At 50.4% G+C, this 21597-nt stretch overlaps 1 protein-coding gene across 1 annotated transcript in view; it reads right to left on the bottom strand.

Annotated features, from left to right (window-relative positions):
* Positions 1-442: 442 nt before the first annotated feature.
* Positions 443-21597, bottom strand: part of TTLL11 (tubulin tyrosine ligase like 11) — a 197399-nt gene continuing 176244 nt past the window's right edge. The window contains 1 exon segment of the mRNA XM_059657768.1: positions 443-7999. Within this exon segment, the coding sequence (XP_059513751.1) occupies positions 7716-7999 (284 nt within the window). The 3' untranslated portion in view covers positions 443-7715.

Here is a 21597-nt window from a genome sequence, read left to right as displayed (position 1 = left end):
CTGACCTGCAGTAATAATGTGGATGGCTGCTTCCCGCTCCATGCTGTCCCACCAGGACCCCTACGGTGGCCTCGGCTGTAGAAGGGGAGCAAGCCACCCGCCTCACCGCTGTTGCCACAGAGCCTCTGACAGGCGTCTAAACTCCAGGGACACGGCACTCCCTCCCTAAGGGTGACTGTCCCCTGCAGATGAAGGGATGGGGGTCTTTCCAAACACCTCCCTCCAGCTGCCCCGGAGTCTCACAGGTTCCTTGAGGCAACATTTAGCTTCCCAGGCCAACATTAGCCATCAGAGAAGGAAAAATTAAAAGGAGCCCTTTTCTCACCAATTGACCCAAAATGAATAAGCTTTGTCCATCCCAGTGGACTTGCTGTCAAACATTATCACACAGAAAAAAATCATCAATACTTTGCGGCCATTTATATACAATGAGACTGTTAGCAACATTCAGCTTCATTTTATTATTGCATTTTACAAAATTACCAAGACAACTGAGGCCGAGTGATGGAACCTCGACTTTATGCGCCATGAAAATTTAATAAAGAATTTTCAAAAGCCGTTAAGAGGCAGGAGCAGCCCAGCAAGCAGCAAAGGCCCCACGGAGGGAGGAGGCTCGAGCACCGGGCGCTCTGGCCAGGCCTCAGGGGCCACGAGGTGGGCAGAGGACTCCCTGGATCCCTCTCCTTTCCTCAGGGGACATTTATTAAGATGCTTCCCTGGTGCCAGGTCCCAACCAGGCTCCTCACACTCATGATGGCACGGTCTCCACCGTAGAGGCCAGGACGAGGGCAAAGAGGTGAAGTCCCTGGTCACTTAGAGCGTCAGACAGCAACACCCAGCCCCTCGCCCTTCCCACCATCACCCAGGGCCCGTCCGGGATTCTCAGCCCTCGTCTTCCCCACTCAGAAGGGAGAACATCCCGCTGATTTCTTTCACTGTCCAGCTCCTGGCCTGGCCTCTGCAGCCGGGAGGGGCCCGGGGAAGCTGGCAGGTCCCCATGGCCTGAGACGAGGGCGCTGGTTGAACCTTAGCAAACGCCTCTGCGTGGGAGGAAACATTTCCACGAGCTCTTGGTGGGCTCATATGTTACCCCCGGGTGCACCGAGCCCCTTGTTCTCTGCTCCCAACGTGAGACTCAGAGGCCAATTGTCAAAAACGAGAAAAACATCGGTCATTTTGCCATTTTATACCAAAGCTCAGTGGTGCTCAGCATGTGTGCATGCATGTGTGTGCATGTGCATGTGTGTGCGCGTGTGTGTGCGTGTGTGTGTGTACCGTATGCACAAGCACTGGGCCTTTCTAGTTACATACAAATTAAGACTTTTGGTCACTAGAGATGGAGGTAATTGAATATGTTGACTGTTCTGCAAAGCTCCTTTGTCCCTGGGAACAGAAAAAAATGTGAACTTATCCCAAGCGGGAGAAATCCATATGCCACACGGGGAACTGTCCCTCACATCCATCAAACCAAGCAGGAGACTGGCAGAAGGCTCCATCAAGGCGAGGAGGGTCTGCGGTGAGTTCGCACCCCGTGGAGGGGACCGGGCTCCCAGAGGGACAGGGCGTCCTTTCTCAGCTTCCAGGGAAGGCGCTCAGATGCCCAGCGTTTCCAGCCCAATTCTCAACTGCAGGGCCATTAATCAAGACATTAAAACAATTAAGCGATTCTGCTGTGATACTCGGCCAATCACAAGGCAAACGCCAGGTGCCAGGGGAGCAGCAGAGGCCATTTCTCAGCTCGTGGATGTCTTCGCGTGGGAGGATGGCGGGAGGCACCGAGGGAGCGGGTGGCTGCCGCGTCTGTCTTGATGGATTACAACGTTCAAGAAGGAACCTTTCCCTCCCCCTCCTCACACCTGGCTTACACGAGAGCCTGTCTGAAGACAACATGGCATTGGGCAGCACTCTGTTTTACGAAACGCTTCCACGTGTACCATCCTTTCCATTCTTCATTCCCAAAGATCAAGTGAGAGAGGCCTGTGCCCCCTCACGAGGCTCAGGGACCCGGAGCCCGTAGGATGCACGTGGCCCATCGAGCCCTTCTGGGGGCTCAGCAAGAGGAGGTCAGATCAGACAGCCCTGAGCTGAGCCCCCAGACTCTCGCAGCCTCTCTGAGACGTGGGTTTCCACATCTATGAAATGGGCCCAAGCCCTCTCCCCGCTGGGTTGCTCAGCTATGGTGCCAAGAAAGGAGCACGGGATTTAGGGCAGGGGACCTCCTTAGGAGTCCAGGCTCAGCCACAAGGCCCCGAATGTGAAGAGATGGTGATGAGAATCCCCTATCCATTGCTGGGCTGTGGGGGACTGGATGAGGAGGGGCTGTGAAAGTGCTCTGTAAACTGTGCTGTACTGAACTGATGTCAAATTCGGTGGGAAGGGAGCTGGTTCTAGAAAAGGCACAGAGCGCCATTCCGAGTGTCTGGGCTCCTCCCCAGCGGGTCCCGCCACCCCACTGGCAGCACTCACGTGGGGATCATCTGATCTGACCCACCCCACCCTGTGCAATTGCAAGCTGCGGAGCAGGAGAGACAGCTGACACGGACTACCCAGGGGCCGGCATGAGCCCTGCATCTGCCTGGCTCTGAAAGAACTTACTGCTTGGTGGGAGCAAAGCTGGGATGCCACAGGGCAGGTGTGATAATAATGAAGGAACTTCCCAGGTTCCCACAGGTACAGGAGGGTGTGGTTCATTCTGTTTAGGGGATTTGCATAGGGAACATTTGAGCTTGACCTTGAAAGAGAATGTTTCCATGGACAGAGGGAGAGGGGATAACAAATGCAAGGACAGGAGAGCACGGAGTGGGCCTGCACCCCGTGGCCTTCCCATCGTGGTAAGAACCAGAATGTTCTCTTCCCAGATGGTGAAAATAGATACAAAGACAAAAAACAGTAAGATACCTAGGAATAAACCTAACCAAGGAGGTAAAAGACCTGTACTCGGAAAACTACAGGATGTTGAAAAAAGAGATTGAGGAAGATTTAAACAAGTGGAAGAATATACAGTATTCATGGATTGGTAGAATCAACATCATTAAAATGTCCATACTACCCAAAGCAATCTATAGATTCAATGCAATCGCCATTAAAATACCAACGGCAAATTCCACAGACATAGAACAAACTACCCCAAAATTTATATGGAATCAAAAAGACCCCGAATAGCTGTAGAAATCTTGAGAAAGAAGAACAAAGTTGGAGGGATCACAATACCAGATATCAAGTTATACTACAAAGCCACTGTACTAAAAACCTGGTACTGGCACAAGAACAGGCATATAGATTAATGGAACAGAACAGAGAACCCAGAAATTCACCCAAGCCTTATGCTCAATTAATATTTGACAAAGGAGGCAAGAGCATACAATGGAGTCAAGACAGTCTCTTTAATAAATGGTGTTGGGAAAATTGGACAGATACATGCAAAAAAATAAAACTAGACCACCAACTTACACCATACACAAAAATAAAATCAAAATGGATAACAGACTTAAATGTAAGACATGAAACCATAAAAATATTAGAAGAAACCATAGGCAGCAAAATCTCAGACAGCTATCACAGCAATATGTTTACGGATACATCTTCTAGGGCAACGGTTCTCAACCTGTGGGTCGTGACCCCTTTGGCGGTCGAACGACCCTTTCACAGGGGTCGCCTAAGACCATCCTGAATATCAGATATTTACATTACAATTCATAACAGTAGCAACATTACAGTTATGAAGTAGCAACGAAAATAATTTTATGGTTGGGTCACAACATGAGGAACTGTATTTAAAGGGCCAGAAGGCTGAGAACCACTGTTCTAGGGCAAAGGAAACAAGGAGAAAATAAACGGGACTACATGAAAATAAAAAGCTTCTGCACAGCAAAAAACCATCAACAAAACAACAAGAGAGCCCAATATTTGCCAATGATACACCCAGTAAGGGGTTAATCTCCAAAATATATAGGGAACTCGTACAACTTAACAAAAGGAAGACAAACAATCCAATTAAAAAATGGGCAAAGGACCTAAATAGACACTTTTTGAAAGAAGACATACAGAAGGTCAAGAGGCATATGAAAAAATGTTCAAAGTCACTAATCATCTGAGAGATGCAGACCACAACGACAATATCACCCCACACCTGTCAGAATGGCTATCAACAAATCAACAAACTGCAAGTGTTGGCGAGGTTGTGGAAAAAGGGAACCCCTGCCCTAGCCAGTTTGGCCAGTGGATAGAGCATCGGCCTTTGGACTGAAAGGTCCCAGGTTCAATTCCGGTCAAGGGCATGTACCTTGGTTGAGGGCAACATCCCCAGTAGGGGGTGTGCAGGAGGCAGCTGATCGATGTTTCTCTCTCATGGATGTTTCTAACTCTCTATCCCTCTCCCTTCCTCTCTGTAAAAATCAATAAAATATATTTTTTAAAAAAAAAAGAAAAGAAAAAAGGAACCCTAGTTCACTGCTGGTGGGAATGCATACTGTATGGAAAACGGTATGGACTTTCTTCAAAAAATTAAAATTGGAACTGCCATTTGACCCAGTGATCCCACTTCTAGGAATATATCCTAAGAAACCCAAAACACTCATCAGAAAGAATATATGCACCCCTATGTTCACAGCAGCGCTATTTACAATTGCCAAGATTTGGAAACAGCCTAAGTGCCCATCAGCAGATGAGTGAATAAAAAAACTGGGGTAAAAAAAACCTTTACACAATGGATATGCGGCAATAAAAAAAGAAAAAACCTCTTACCATTTGCAACAGCATGGATGAACTTGGAGTATTATGCTGAACAAAATAAGCCAGTCAGAGAAAGATAAGTATCACATGATCTCACTCATATGTGGAATCTAATGAGCCAAATAAACTGAGGATCAAAAATAGACACAGAGACACAGAAGCATGAATAGACTGTTGAACTTCAGAGGGAAGGCAGGTGGGTGAGAAGAGATCAACCAATAAACTTGTATGCCTATATGCATAACCCGTGGACACAGACAATGGGGTGATGAGAACCTGGGGTGGGGGGCGGGGAGGCAGAAGGGAGAGGGCTAGAAGAGATTAATGGGGAAAAAGAAGTACCTATGTAATACTTCCAACAATAAAGATTAAAATAAAATAAAAAAACAGATACAAAGAGCAGTGGGAGCACGGGGGCATGGGCAGGGCACCTGAGGTGTGGATCTAAGGTGTTTCAGGAAGAAAGGGATTAGATTATGAGGGGCCTTGAGTGCTGGCGTCAAGGTCTGGGGCTTCATCAGGGAAGGGATGAGGGTTGGTTGGAGTAGGGGTTCCTGCGGTCAGCCTGTGGTTCTCTGAGTTCTTCCATCCGAGAGGAATGGAGGACGGATTGAGGGGTTGAGAGGCAGGAGAGAGATGAGGTCTGAGCTAGGGAGAGTGGACAGAGCCTCAGGGAGACACAGGGGAAGGAGGCATGTTTAGAAGATGGAGGTGCTGCCTCCAGAGGCCCTGGTAACAGCTGCCCTGGACCCAACGCGCCTTTACAAGCACCTTCTGCTGCCTGTTCTGGCCAGGCCGCGGTGCTGCGGCGACATCTCCCATGCCCAGTGATGCACGCACCCCAAACAAGGCAGGTGAGCCCCTGCTGGAGGCTGCCCTCAGGGACTCAGTCAGAGGAACAGTGAGGGCCGGTGGCTGGACAGCCTGGGGGAATCAGCCGGAGGGAGTGGGGAGAGGAGGCCGGTGGAGGCGAGGGCCTTCTTGGGACGGGCTTATCCCACAGGCAAGCACAGGGCTGGGCTCTGGCCTGGGCTCTGGGTCCAGCCTCTCTGCTAGGAGGAAGGAAACGTCTGCTTTGGCTATCGCTTCAGTCACACCCTGCAAAACCGGTGGCCAGTTACCAGAAGGGCGAACACGGTGGGGCTTCCGTTAGACACCAAAGAGGTGGGACAGTCTCCCTTCACTCACTCTGGTGATGGAGCGGCCTCTGATCAACAGGGCCCGTCTGTCAGGCCTCCTGTAAACCAGCAGCCTCATTTCCCTAACACCCTGTGGGGTGTGGGGGGCAGGGCTTACTCTGCTGTGTCTGCAGGGATGGGGACTCCTTCTAGATCTAGACCCTGACCCTGGCGGAGCAGCCTGCCTCCAGGTGGGAAGGGAGTGGCCTTGGCTCAGTCCTGTGTTCTGAGGAGCAGGAGGGAGGAGGCCGCAGACAGGGCGTTGCCTGGGAGCCATATGCAGGGGAAGCAGGTTTTATTGAGAGAATGGGCTGGCTGGAAGGAGGGTCCAGCAAGGATTCAGGTGGGCCCCCTGCTGTAAAGTAACTGGCTAAGAGTGGGCAGGATCTTGATTAACAACCTTGTCTTTGGGTTTGGCAACATTCCTGGGAGACTGAGTGCAAGTTGCTCATGACTGTGTACGGCCGTGTGTGTGCTGCCTCAACTGCTCCAGTGGGCCTGAGTGAAGGGGACTCAGGAGACAGGGCGGGTGGTGGGAGGGAGAAGACAAGGACGGCAGGGGAGGCAGACAGATGTGCTGGTCCGGGGCACACTCCTGCCCACAGGACCCTCCTTGCCCTTCCTTTGCGAGCATTTCATGAGCCTCCTGTGTGCCTGGCACTGTGCTGATGCCCTCAGACCTGGCATCCTTTTGACTCGGAGTGTGATATCAACTCTTCCCAGGGCTGCCAGGACGCATTAAAGGGCCACGTTAACCCAAATCCAACAATGCTGTGGGGAGCGTGACTCTGCAAGGGCAGCCTCCGTCCACCTGTTGGTTGGCCCTGGGCCTGCACTTGCCCGCGGCCATACCCACAATGCCCCTGTGGCTGCCTGTGAGGCTTCCTCTCTGAGAGGAGGGGACACAGGTGGAGATAAGAGGGGAGCCTACTCTTATGCAAGGAGCTCCCCTTTTCCTCCCATCACCTCTGGCACCTGGGTCTGGCCTCATGTTCCTCTTCATCCTAACCCTCACCAGGTCTTGTCTCCTCCCCTCAGGAGCCTCCTCCTCACCCAGGACGCCCAGCACACAGGAGCCCTGGGCAGTGCTGGCCACACAGAGAGCACCCCAAATGGGGAGGGCTTCAGTCAGAGGCCATACAACCATGGGACTCCTGCCTTGGGGTCAAGGTCAAACAAAATCAGGCAAAATGACCCCTGTGGCTCCTGCCAGCTTGAAGACTTGAGAAGCTGTAGTGACTTCTTAGTTAATTATTTCTTAATTAATAACAAACCGAACACTGCAGCAGTAGGCAAGCTAATGAAATAAACGAGGCTAATCTGTTAACTACACCCAAGTAGCACATGATCGGAGGGGAGTCGCGGGCATTTCCACTCCATCCCACAGAGCGGAGGCAGGAAGTAGGCATGATGCTCCCGGGCTCCAGCCAGCGCTCCCGCTGGGCCCCGCAGACCCAGGACTCGGCTGCCTCACGTCCTTTCCTCACCACCGCGCAGCCTGGGCTGCTGGTTCCCCAAACACAACAGTTTCACCCCCACTGTCGCTTCCCATGAGCTCAGAATAGGAGATGCCATCTGTCACCTTTGGGATGTCATATGTCCACTGTGACTTGCAAACAGGTTTACCACCACGAGGCGCTGGGAGGAAGGCGGGTGCGAGTCAGGCCGCCTCCCGAAGCGCAGGACCCACAGCTCGCAGAGTCCCGGCAGGAATCCCGGCAGCCGGCGTGGCTCCGCGTGGGAAGCCCAGGCCTCTCTCCAGCCCTGAAGGAAGGGCTTGCTTGTTCCGGGAGGACAGAGCGGCCCTCAGGACAAAGCGCGTGTGGAATGGGAGAGCTTGCCGGTGCCGGGTGGGAGGTGGCCCTCCACCAGCGGGGCAGCCGGGGTGGCTTCCTGGGGCATGCCGCCGTGAGGGCGCTGGCTCCCAAACCTGCCGCTCCGGCCACACACCAGCCGCTTTTCATCCAGCAGGGACAGGTGGTATTCACACAGGTCGACCAGCGAGGCCGCCTGCTGGTGCAGGGGCAGCGTCTTGAACTTCCTCTGAGCCAGGTAGAAGAAAGCCTCTACGAAGGCCTGCAGGCACATCCCTGTGGGAGAGACCAGTGTCAGCAGGTGGACGACAGCTGCCCCGACTCCAATCGCTAGCACTTCCCACCAGATTCCCATTCTGGAAACGAAACAGGGCTCAGTCACAGGCTCCCACCGCCACACGCCCAGCTGGGCATATACAACCATTGGTAGATTCGATCCTTTAAGCAACCCTGTGCAGTAGGTGTAATTAGCCCCATTGTACAGATGAGAAAGCGGAGTCTCAGAGAGGTGGGGAGACCTGGGCCAAGTCCTCTGGGTGGGAAGTGGTGTTGGGATTTAAGCCTAGTCCAAAGCTGTAGCCCTCTGCACCACCAAAAAATGTTCCTGTTAAAAGCCAGGCCCTGACTTTGATTCCACCGGATGGGAGACAGTTACTCAGGTCAGCCCAATCAGATGGCAATGTTTCACATCTGGATAGAGGTGCTGGCTTTGTGGGTATATTTGTCGAAAGTCATCAACTTGGACCTTAACAAGTGTGCATTTGGCTGTATGTAAATTTTACCTCAAAAAGTAAAATACAACTGACCCCTTCTCTCTACCCAAAACTATATTCTGCATCATATTAATAGTAGTCCCCTCTGTGCTCCTTGAATGTCCTTTCTTACTTCTTGGGATCTGAGCTCAAAATCACTTGCTCAGAGACCTTCCCTGGCTCCCAGCTTAGACCCGGCCCACACAGCTGCCTGCACTTCCCTTTGGAGCATATACCACGGCTTGGTCAGTGCTCGTCTGTGTGGCTCTTCGACACTGTCTTCCTTGCTGGCTTGTGAGCCCAAGCTCACCACTGCGCCTCCAGTCCCAGGCACCCAAAGGTGCTCCATATCGTCATGCTGAATGAACGAGTTGGCTCTAGGCACTTTACAGACATTATCACTAATCTTTACAATGCCTTTCGAGGTCAGTATTATGCTCCCCTTTACAGACGAGGAAACTGACTCAGGAAGGTTGAGTAACTTCCTTAAGGTCACACAGCACAGAACAGTGGCCTGGAAATTCAAACTCTGACTCCCAATTCGTTTAACTAAGTTGTGCTGCATGCAGGGTTCTGAGTCTTCCCAATGTCCAAGTGAAAATGAACCCATGACCCAAATTCATGGGATTCCCTGGGCTCCTTGGGGAAGGTGACACGAGCCTGGACCGAATCTGATCTCAGGTGGTGCCCAAGACCCTGCCGTGTTTGAGATGAGGCTGGCGCTGCCTCTGCTTGGCCCACACCTTCCCAGTGGCCTTGCTTCTGGCTCAGAGGCATTATTCACCCGCTTCTGCCACCACAGGTGGAGCCAGGTCACAGGTGGAGTTGGTAAATACTGGGTTCCATGTGGACCCTGGGATCTGAGAGCTCTTTTCGCCTTGGGAACCTGCGCTGCGCAAAGTTGTTCTGTCTGTTTCCGAGTCCACAAGGCTCCTTTGCTCGGCCTCTTTCGACTCCCGATGCGCTGCAAGCCCCCTGCTCTGCTTGGCCCTGACAGGAGGAGTGACAATGAGAACAATAACCCGGTGTAAAAGCCTGTAATGTACACAGAGGGCTGGTGGGACAGAGGCAGGGAATCAAGAGGCAGCCGCTTCCTAATCACCGAGTCTGGGGCCAGGGCTCTCCTAGGATGTGTGTGCCTGCCTGCGCATGTGTGTGTGTCACTGTAGGCGGGAGAGTCAGGCGCATGCAGAGTGGAAGAGGTCGGGTCCAGAGACAGAGAGGCCCAGTGCTGCCCCAGCCCCCAACTTTCCTGCTTGTGGTCTAAACAGCACTACCCAAAGTGTGGTCTGCAGCCTTGGTGCCACGTCCAGGAACTGCGAGTCCCGGCCCTGACAAGATAAGGAGCTCGGGCCAGAATGTAAATCCCCCTTCTCATCCATCACCTTGTTAAGTTCAGCTGGCAGCACCTTGAGGCAAGTTCCCCACCAAAGGCAGCAGCACGTGTTTGCACGCTGGCTCAGCCTGTTGTTCGGGGCTGTGAGCAGCCGTTCGTGGACGGCGCCTGTGAGCAGCCTGGGTCCACACAGCCCTCCCCGGCTTCAACATGCATGTTGGGGGCCACAATCCTGTCAGACACAGATCTGAGGTGGTCCCCGAGACTCTGCATTCCTGACAAGCTCCCATGATGCCCGGCTGCTGGCCCTCGGAGCACGCTCTGAGCAGCAAGGGCTGAGCGCCTGCTACTCAGCAAATATTTGTTTCCTCCCCTTAATTGAAGGCAGACAGTGATTAGAGCTATAATGCACAGAAAAAATACACCGAGGACCTTTCCCGGGGAAAAATGCATGGCTAAATGATTTGGAAGAAATTCTAAAACGAGAAGTAGGATTTAAGGTTATACTAGGTTTGCTTGTCTATATTTTCTGATTTTCTGTAGTAAACACATATGCAATTCTAAAATATGCCATGGAAAACTCTAGAGGTTGGAAAGAGGGGGTGCAAGGGCCGCTGCTTTAAATTATGAGCCCTTTGCTACTATTTAAATTAGAAGTTATGCACTTATATTACTTTGAAAAAAAATACAATGTAAGCTTTCTGCATGTATGTCCTACTTTGACATCTATTAACTAATACATATGTGGAAAACAGACGAGGAAGTAAAGGGGAATGGGACATTACTGAAGTCGGAGGTCAGGTGCCGGCAGAGTTTGGTTCTGGTGGGGTCTCTTCCTGGCCTGCAGTCCTCAATGGCAGAGTGAGCCAGCTCTCTGGTCTCTCTTCTTATATGGACACAGTCCCCTCAGATCAGAGCCCCAGCCTTATGACCTCATTTCACCTTCATTACTTCCTTAGAGGCCTGTCTCCAAATACAGTCACACTGGGGTTAGGGTTTCAACATATGGACTTGGTAGGGACACAGTCAAGCCCACAGCACCCCAGCATGCCCAGCGCTGTTGAGGTGCAACCCAGCACCTGAGGACACTCTCCTACCACTAGCCAAGTCTCTAAAATGACCTGAGCCATTCAGCAGAAATATATATAAGTAATCCTACCCTCTTCCTTGCTCCCTTCTCCCCCTGAAGACCCCTCGAAGCTCTGATCAGAGTTGGAAGCAGGTCTTTGGTAACATTGCTTTAGTGACCCATTACAGTAAAAGTAATGAAAGGAAACAATAATAGTGAATATTTATTGAGCCCTCATTAAGTGCACGGCCCTGGGCTAAATGTGGTTATTTAACTTAATTCCACAGAAACCTTATGAAGCAGGTAGGTGGAAGCATCAAACTCAAACCCGTTTCACATTAGAGGTTCGTCAAAGTCACACATAGCTGATAGGCGGCAGACCCCAAGGACCACTATCTTGACCTCTTTTCTCCACGGCTGCGAGGAGTGTTAATTCCAGTTGTGGAGAAGAGACACCCTCCTTGCAGCGCGTGAGGGATGGCCTCCTCTGTGGGCTGCCAGCAGCAAGGCGCAGTCAGGTCTGCCGGGCTCTGCACAGGCTGTCCCCACCTGCCTCCCACGCTCCAAGATAAGCTGCTGAGTATTTTCTTGAAACTCCATTTGGGCTGACGGATGTCGCTGGAGAAAGCGGCCTTTGAAACGTTCCAGTTGTAGCCGCACGCATGTCTCTCACCTGAGACGGCCACTTGGATATTGGGATGCGGCCCCTGACAGAAGATGGCCTCATTCTGTCAATCCGGAGGGGGAGGGCGGGCCCACAGGCTCCTCTGCCTCCAGTCCTCCCCTCTCCACTCCCAGGGAGCGGTCCGCACCCGGCTTAGTGACAGCCCTGGTGGCTCCTCTCTGATAATCCCATCGTCTATTTTGGAGCTTAAGGATGGAAACAAGAATAATACCTACAAGTGCACAGCCCTTGCCAATTTATAAAGAATATCCGTTTCCTTATCTGGCCCTCAGAGCAATGCTTGGAAGACGATGCTACTGCAAGTGCTCCCCATTTACAGTTGAGGAACACAGACCCAGACAGGCAAGCGGCTTGTCACGGCCCCCAAAGTGGGCGAGGCAGCACTTACACCCACATCCATCTGACTCCCAGGCCCAGCCATTTGCCTACATCTGACATCCATGAATTATCATATAGTTCACAGGGCACATTTGCATATGTGAGATAATTAAATCATTGTCGGCTGCCGGAGACACTACCCCAGACTGGCTAGGAGAGGTTTCTTTCCCTCTTGAACACACGGAGCTCCTTGCTAGGGCTTCTGTTTCACGGCGCTGGTGTGCTGGGCTAGGGCAGCTCTTTCCAGTCCCTTCTCTCTCCCAGCCTTAAATCTCTTTCCCGTTCCTCACCCAGAATAGACGTTTCTGTCTCACAGTGCGAGCCTAAATGTGTAAATACAAAGCCTTCCGTTTGGAAGCGTCGGTAGGAAATAAAGCTGAGCGATCTTGACTAGAATTAGCTCAGTGATTCCTCTCTGTGCAGTGGAATGTTCCCCACAAGAGCGATCTGCGAAGGCTGCGTGACTCCGGGTGGTTAATCACCAGCCTCCCAGACCGCTCGCCACTCCTGGGCTCCCCCAGCCTGGCTCCTGGGCGGCTGCGGGGGTGTCTCGAGGAACTGCATGGGGACAGCAAACCTGGGCATGCCCTGGGAGGCGGCATTCAGGTCTGTGGAACAGTGACTGGCAATCTGACGGGCCGGGCTGGATCCCAACTCAGCTACTTACTAGCTGTCTAGTCTCTAGCGAGTCCTTTCACCTCTCAAGGTCTCTGTTTCTTTGTCTGTAAAGTGGGGACTGTACTGCCTGCCCCTTTTACAAGGCACTGCCCAGAATAGCCCAATACACGCTTCAAAATAGCAGTGGCACCACCGCCCGTCGCCCCCACTCTGATGCTGCACCCTCCCCTCACAGCGACTGCCCGCAGCGCTCTCAGGACACTGGTTTACCCTTCGATGCAGGGAGCTGGCTGCTTGTCTCCACACGTGACTGTGGCGAGGCCAGGGGGCCTTTGCCTCCCTCTCCAGCTCTCACAGAGCGGGCTCTCAGCAAGTGTCTGCAGGATGAATGGGCCAGAGGAGGAAACCCTGCAGGGAGGTCAGATCTTCGCGCCTGTGCACTGCGTGGCTGCGAGCAGTTCCCTCCAGCTCCTGGCCTCACTTCTCCCCTCTAAAATGAGCGGCCTGGGCGATTTCTCTGGATTCCAGAAGCACTGGGAGTGATGGCAGCTACTGAATGTTTTAAAAATGGTAACTAAAATCACACACCACATTTACTGAGGACGCTCTGCCCGCCAGGACTCTCACGGTGCATTTTCCCTGTGCGTGCTCATTTAATCTCACGGCAACCTGAGCAGCCCAGCCACTCGCCCAAGGTCACACTTCCCTCACCCAAGGTCACACTGTTGGAGAGTGGTGGGGCTGGGACGCCATCACTGCTCCACATGGCCTCTCCCCACACCAGGCGGGAACCTCCTAACAGCCTATCTTCCAAGAGAAGAAAGGGAGAGCTCGGCACAGAAGTCACATTCTCACAGTCACAGTGTTTGAGCGTCACCTTTGTCCTTGGCTAGATGGAAAAATTAATAAGGGTCAGGAAGGAACCATAAGCAGACTTTGCAGAAAACCACTACCCCCCAGAGGCCTGCAGCACCAATAACAAACATAATCAAAGATAAAGGCAGCTGCTCCATCATTTCATTGACCACAGGTCACACCATTGCACCAGACTGCCCCAGAGGCCCAGTCCCATCCAGCGTCACCCCTGATTCCACACGGCATGGACACAAGTCCCTAAGTCGTGATCTTGGAAGACAGTCTAAGGCAGGGGTGGGCAAACTTTTTGACTCGAGGGCCACAATGGGTTCTTAAACTGGACAGGAGGGCTGGAACAAAAGCATGGATGGAGTGTTTGTGTGAACTAATATAAATTCAAAGTAAACATCATTACATAAAAGGGTACGGTCCTTTTTTTTTTTTTTCAGTTTTATTCATTTCAAATGGGCCGGATCTGGCCCGCGGGCCGTAGTTTGCCCACGGCTGGTCTAAGGACTGGTCACCACTTCCTGAAACTTCTTCGTGCTATTCCAGATGCTTCTTGTGGGTGGAATTAATGGCTCCAACGGGACCTTCTGAGGCTCAACACTCACTCCTCAGCAAGTGGTCAAAATCTCTGGCTCGAAAAGGACTTTGAAGATCACACAATCCAGACCTTACATGATAATAACACCACCAAAACCGACAAGAATGAGTAAGAGCAGCTGGCATACGGTGCATGCTTGCTACATACCAGGCACTGCAGCGAGCTCTTTGGGGCCCTCTCAGGTAATCCTCGAAACGGAATCTGGGCGGTAGGTGCATTTATGATCCCCACCCCGTTTCAGCCTTTGGTTGTTCACCTGTGTTTAATGACATATCGAAGCATTGCTCTTGTCTTGGCTGGCCCTGCAGGCTTCAGGGGTGCAGAGAGGTAGAGACATTCTCCCTGAGTCCCAGACTGGAGGTGGTGGTGGGATTTGAACCCAGGCTCTGTGAGTCTGCCCTCACAGTGTCAGGTTTACTCAGAGAGGCAGGGAAGAAGCCGTAAATCGTGAGTTGGCAAAACTGACTCTAGCACTTTGTCTAGCTTCCCATAGTTCCCCTGTGAGATTGGCAGCCACGGTTGCCCTCCCTGACACTGCAAACAACGGTCATCTAGCCCACACGTGGCCATCTCCGGTGTGGGGTGCCCAGCACGTCCCCAGGAGGCCCCTTCTCGCTGTGTGCGCTCTACCTCGGAGCTGACATGTGCAAAGCCTCCCCACTGGGCTGCTTTCCCATAGAGCAAATCTCACCCTTCCCCACAATGGCCTGGCTCTGGAGGGTTTGTAAGGCAGCAGCCCGGGGATTAATACCACCTGACCTCCCGTCAGGTGGATGTGGGGGTGGGGGTAGGGGGATGCAAGCCCTTGTGTGGAAGGGAAGGGGACACAGGGAGGGGAGAGAGGGCTGTGGAACTGGGGAGCAGAGTGTTAGAATGCAAAGGAGAAGCCTGGAATTTCCTGGGAGAGGCAGGCAAGCATACAGAGCCCTAAGGAAGGAGAGGTAGGCAATCTGGAGTCAGTGCCTGCTGCCCCATCTCCTCAGTCTCTTCCCTCTCCTGGATCGTGCCCATCAGCCATCAGATACACCCTGGGTCCTGCATTGTTGAAGCAGCGGCCTTGACAGGGAATCTCACTGGGCATTCGATCACTGCTCCCTGATCAGCCAAATTTCCCAGAAAGATGCTGGCACACAGCTGTCTCCACAGCCTTCCTCCTTTCATTGTGGGGGTGGGGGGGGGGGAGTGTGATGGGGGGGATTCGAGACCCCTCCACCAACTGCTTTTGCCAAAAGACTGGGACCTGTCCCTTCCCTTCCTCTTAGCTCGCTCTCTCCGCAGCATTTATTAATGTCCGTGGACACCTCCCTTCTTGAAAAATTCTCTTCTCGCTCTCTGACACCCCACTGGCCTGTTTTTCCTTGTATCTTCCTGGGAACTCTGGCTCAGGCTCACCTGTCCTCTGCTGGCTTCTCTCTGCTTCACCTGGCCCAGGCCCAGCTTCTCTCCTCTCTTCCTGTCCTTCATTCCTAGGCTTTAAATAGCCATGCCTCCAGTCCTTATTTCCAGGCCAGACTGCTCCTCCTCCCACCCCGAAACTGGGATATCTCATTAGCATCTCAAAAAGCCCCTTAGAAATAGATTTCGTGGTCTTCCCTTCCCAATCCTACTTTTTCTTAAATCCTACCCATTTCAATAAACAAAATCCTTGCTTAAGCCAGAAATCCAAGAACCATTGTTGAAACTCCTCCCCCAACATCCAGAGTACTTCACACTCTTGCTCTTCATCTCCATCATCACCATCACCACCACACCCACCCACAGTGAGAGAGGCCATCCCTCCTCTCGGCTTCCTCCCAGCCTCCTCGCTGGTGTTCCCGCTCCCACCCTGCCCCCTTCCTACCAGCATCCAGAGCAACTTTTAGAAGCAGGAACCAAGCCAGGGATTCTCCTGCTTTAAGCTGCCTCACAACATTCGGAACACAATCCATATTCCTTAGCCTGCTCTGAGCCTGCTTCTGCAGCGCCCCAAACCCAGTGCACCCCCTTGTCCTGGGTGTCCCCCTATGTTTAATGTCTGTGTCCCCTCCCGCTGCTGTCTTTCATTTCCTAGAAGCTGCCGCACACTTTCCCAGCGGGGGCTCTGGTCAGGGGCCGGCCCTCACCCTTTCCCTGGTCTCCACCTGGTTTGCACAGAGATCTCAGCTCCCTGACCCACCTCCTAATATAAATCAGGCCTTCTCTGCTATTCTCCTTAAAAACAGAGTTATTTTATTTCATAGAATTCATTACATGTGCTTCTGTGTTTAATGTCTGTCCGTCTCTGCTCCTAGATGTCAGGGGCCTGGGGTCACTGCACATCCCATCACTACTAGTGCCTGCCATGTGGTCAGCGCTTGTGAACGTCAGCTGACTAACTGATGTCAGCTGACTGAATGAAATTGAACTGTGTAGCGCATGGCACGAGGTAGGTGTTTGACGAATGTCAATTCTCTCCTCCCTTCCCTACTTGGGTCATGACAGATTTTGTGAGCAAGCCTTCAGCATCCATTTAGGATAGGACCCAGGCTTTGTATCACAGAGGCCTAAGGTCAAACCCAGATCTGCTAGGGGGCCTTGGCTCATCTTGGGAGCCTCAGCTCTTACCTACCCTGCCTGGCTCTTGCTAAGAGGGGGAAGGTGAGGGAGGTTTCAGTGAGAAAACATAGAGGGAAGGGGCCCCACCTGGTGTCCAGCCCATGGAAGATGCCCTGTAAATGGGACCTTTCTTCACTGTCTTTAAGCCATCAGAGGGGCTGGGCCTGGCAGAGAAACGTCTGCTGCTGGGGACAGAGACCCAGAATCTCCATCCACTGCAGTTAGACCACCTTCTCACCCAGCAAAGGCAGCGCTGCCTTGCTCCCTCTGCCTGCCCCAGTGAACTGGCTGGGCCTTCTGGAATTCACAGGAGACCAGTCAGGAGCCCTGGAGGTGGACTGAGCCCTGTCCTCAGGAGAGACCCCTTCGAGGAGCTCTGAGGAACCGGCCTGTCACTTGGAGAGGTGAGGGGAGGCAGATCAGTGTCAAAAATAAGACAGAGAGGTGGGTTTCAACTTGACTCACATTAAGAATGTCACTTTAGAGTACAAATGAGAGAAGAGAAATGCTCTTTTATGCGGGAGTTTATTTTTGTCACTTTGTCAGCGAGAAATTGCAGCCCTGAGGGCATTGGAGCTGCACAGAATTACCCAAAACATTAACATGCAAATTGCCTTCTTTAGCGAAGGTAATTTTATTAGTGCAGGAAAACGTTTCTCTCCCTGTACTCACTTCAGGAGCAGGGCTGTCTGGGGCGAGGGGACCACTGCAAATGGAGAGTTAGGGAGAGTCCTGAGCTTGGTTAGGATTCTATTACCTCTTCTACTTGGGACCACGTGAGGAACACACTACAGTGCCACTGCTGGTTACCAGGGGTGCACCGAGTGTAGTGGGCAAGTGACTTGTTCAAGATCATACAGCATCAGTGGCCGAAGAAGGGGTAGAGTTGAGGTCGTGTGCCTGTGTCTCAGTTAACCAGGTGAGCAACAGGGAACCCTTAGGATCCAGGAAATAGCTACTCTGAGAATAAAGGACCCAATGAGATGCCATCCATCCATCTACTCATTCACTTATTCACTCACTCACTCACTCACTCACTCACTCACTCACTCACTCACCCACCCACTCGTGCATTCCTTCAATAAAGCTTTCATGGTGCTAGGTAGGCCCTGGGCCTCAGACATGAATCAGGCACGAACATCACCAGCTCAGCAGACCTTGAGGGCAGGTGCAGAGGGGATTCGGACTTCTGCAAACACCTGTGACCCAGCAAGGTAAGATCTATTCCAGGGGCCAGGAACCCACAGAGCACAGAAGAGGGCATGACTGACCGGAAGGAGGGAGAGGGGCCTGGAAGCTTCACAAAAGTCTCACATGTGGACACTGTCCAGGCCATCAAGATAGGGAATGGCATTGTAGGCAGGGCGATGTGCCTGACCAGAGGCACAGACGGAAGCGTGTTGGCCTGGCCAGAGCGGCCTGTGGCTGCTGCACAGGGTGTGTGGGAGGAGAGTGGGGCGAGGCTGGGGGCTGGGGTGGCAGAGGGTGAACAGGAGGCTGGCCAGGCTAGTCTCAAGGCTGAAGAACTCTGATTTTATTCTGTAGGGCCTGTTTAGAACAGAACCACGTTCCCTTGAGACTTCAGGAGGGAGGGAGTGTCTCAGGCCCCGGAGTGCCAAAGCGACAGAAGGTTGTATGAGGCTGCGCTTATATAAGCTTGCTCCTCCCTTCACAGAAGCAATCTGTGGGGAAGTGTGGGCAGAGATACCCACCTGCTACCGAGAAAAAAGCACCTCAGTCACGTAAGGTCTCATGAACAATCCAGGTGTGCTCCCTTTCCCAGCAGGCTGCCATGAGCCGGACGGCAGCTGCATCTTATGACTGTGGTGGGACACAGGGAACCGCTCCCACAGCTCTGGGGGCTGCCTTTTAGGGAAGCAAAGGGAAACTGAGGCCATTTCAAGCACACATGGAGCTGTTGTGGTATACTCAAGGGGTGTACTCTATCTCAGGGTTTCTCGACCTCAACCCCTTTCAGATTTGAGGCCAGAGGACTCTTTATTGTGGGGTTTGCCCTGTACATTACATGTTTTGCAGCATCCCTGGCCTCGACTCACTAGATCCCAGTAGCAACCTCCTTCCCCAGTTGTGACAACCAAAAATGTCTCTAGACATGGCCAAATGTCCCATAGGGAAGGGGCAAAATTGCCCCCAGTTGAGAACCACTGGTTTATCTAGACCCCAGGGAATACATGGAGGTCAAGGACACCCAGCCATGGAAGTCTCCCAAGTCCTCCAGTGGGATGCTGGGCACCCCAAGGGCATGACCTACTTTCTCTCCTCTCCATGGGATGAAGGATGAGCAGAGTGTAGTTTTCATCACAAACTTGTATACTGACTATCTAAAAAAGAAATGTGTGATTTACTTCTTAGAAAGATCTAGGAAACAGAGCAGGGAGGGAAGGTAGAAAGCCAATGAACAGCAGGTGGTTCTCCCATTAACTCGCCAGGGTCTCAGAGTCCCTCATCTGTGAAGTATGGGCACTGGAATAAATGATCTCTAAGGCCTTTCTGGTTTTAAATACTACAATTCTATGGCAGTAAGATGAACACACATTGGAGAATGCTACCAGTGAGTACTGGAGTTGGCCCCATGAGAGAGATAGTGAACTATGGGCTGGGTAAGGCTCTGTCTTGGCTAAATTGACCATCTACTTGACTAGAGACAGCGACCTGATCAGATAGCTCATGAGGTTCTCTCTTCATTCTCAGGTTTAATGACTAAACCCAGATTTCGCCAGAAATTCCATGGAAAATCTCTGAAAGGGTTTGTATGATGAACACTTCTGGAATGCTTGTGATTTGTGCAGCTTTTCACAGGCCATTAGAATTTAAAGACAAAGAATTCTGGTTCAGAAACATTTCTGAAAGTCACAGTCCAGGAAGGATCTGTGATTTAATTACAAGGTTATAGAGTGTTTTCTCTCTGCAGTACTCTACCACCACATCACCAGGGCTCCAATATAACAACAGTGGATTACAATTGAGTGGGCTGCATGACAAAGACTCTATTTAAAAAGGAGTTTTTGGGAAACCCAAAGGCAAGAGGGAGAGAAAATAAACCAAGGAAACAAAAGCCTCTGGCATCCACAGCTGCAGCAAACATTGAGTTCAGCCCAGCTTCCAGCCAGGTTAACATAAAGCCTCACATTAAAAGCCTGATTGCCTTTCTAGTTAGTACCAGATATATCAAGTCCAGCTTTCAACAAAAAGTTACAAGGCCTGCTAAAAGGCAAGAATAAGCATGGTCTGAAGAGACACAGTGAACATCAGAACTGGACTCACATATGATATAGAGGTTGGAATATTATCTGATGGGGAATTAAAAATAAAGATAATTAATATGTTAAGGACTCTAATGGAGAAAATAGGCAATGTTCAAGAACATATGGGGAATGTAGGTAAGAGATGGAAACACTAAAGAAGAATCAAAAGCAAATGCTAGAAATAAAAACACCATAAAAGAAATGAAGAATGCCCACAATGGACTTCCAGTAGACTGGACATGGCCAGAGAAAGAATCAGTCAGGCTGGAGATACGTCAATGGAAACATCACACACTGAACTGCAAAGAGAAAAAAGAATGCAAAAAAGGAGAATGTCCAGGAACAGTGGGACAATGACAAAAGGTGTAATATACATGTAATGGTAATACCAGAAGGAGAAGAAAGGAGAAAGATTATATAAAGTAATAATGGCTGAGAAGTTTCCAAAATTAATGACAGACCCCAGAAAAGAAATAAATGAAGGCAAAATAAAATCTTTTAATTTTTCTTATTCTTCATTGATCTAATAGGTTACTGTTCAAAGTAATAATAGCAACAATGTATTGGGTGATAATATTTTAGGAATAAATGAAATGAATACTATCAACATTGTGAGGGCAGGAGGGAACAAATGGGAATAGTCTATCATAAGGCACCTGCACTGTCTGTGAAATGGCATAGTGTTATTTGAAAATGGACTTATTAGCTGAAAAAATGCATTGTAAATGCTAGGACAACAAGTGAATTTAAAAAAAAAAGAAATATAATTGATATGTTAAAAAAGAAAAAAATGGAATAATATAAAATGCTCAATTAATACTAGAGATGACAGAAAAGAAGGGAAGATTGAAAAAAAAAAAGCAATGAACAAATGCAACAAGTAGAGAGCAGTTGTAAACATGGTAGCTGTTAACCCAACTATATCAATAATTACTTTAAATCGAATGCTTTAAATATATCAATTAAAAGACAAAAATTATTTTTTAATTGGGGTGGGTAAAAAACAAAACAAAACTCAACTACAAGTGGCTTATAAGAAACCTACCTTAAACATAGACATAGATTAAAAAGTAAAGAGATGGAGATCATGCTAACATCAGCCAAAAAGAAAGTTGGAGTCGCTTTATTCATTTCAAAGCGGACTGCAGAACAAGGAAAATTATCTGGGATAAAGGTGGGCATTACATAATAATCAAGGGTCAAAATACATATAAAATTGATAGAACTGCACGGAAAAGAGAGAAATCCACTATCATAGCTAGAGATTTCAACACCCCTCCATCAGTAACTGACAGAGCCAGCAGGCAGAAAATCGGTAAGGAGAGAGTTGAACTGAATGGCACCATCAATCAACTGGATCTAATTGACATTTCCAAAACACTTCATCCAGCTAGAGCAGAATACTCACGGAACATTCACAAGACACTACATTCTGGGCCATAAAACAAATTTAATAGAATAAAAATCTCAAACTTTGTTCTCCTACCACAATGGAATTAAACTAGACCTCAACAACAGAAAGTGAACGGGACAGTCCCAAAGTATTTGGAGATTAAATAGTACATGTCTAAACGATATATGGGTCAAAAATAAGTCTCAAGAGAAATCTTAAAATATTTTGAACTAAATAAATATAAAAATAGAACTTACTGAATTTTGTGGGATGCAGTGAAAGCAGTGCTTAGAGGGAAACTTATAGCATTGAATGCATATATTTTAGATATTTAAATCAAT

Source organism: Myotis daubentonii, chromosome 11 (assembly GCF_963259705.1).
Source record: "Myotis daubentonii chromosome 11, mMyoDau2.1, whole genome shotgun sequence".
NCBI classification, from domain to species: Eukaryota; Metazoa; Chordata; class Mammalia; order Chiroptera; family Vespertilionidae; genus Myotis; species Myotis daubentonii.
This window is presented reverse-complemented; position numbering and strand designations above follow the sequence as displayed.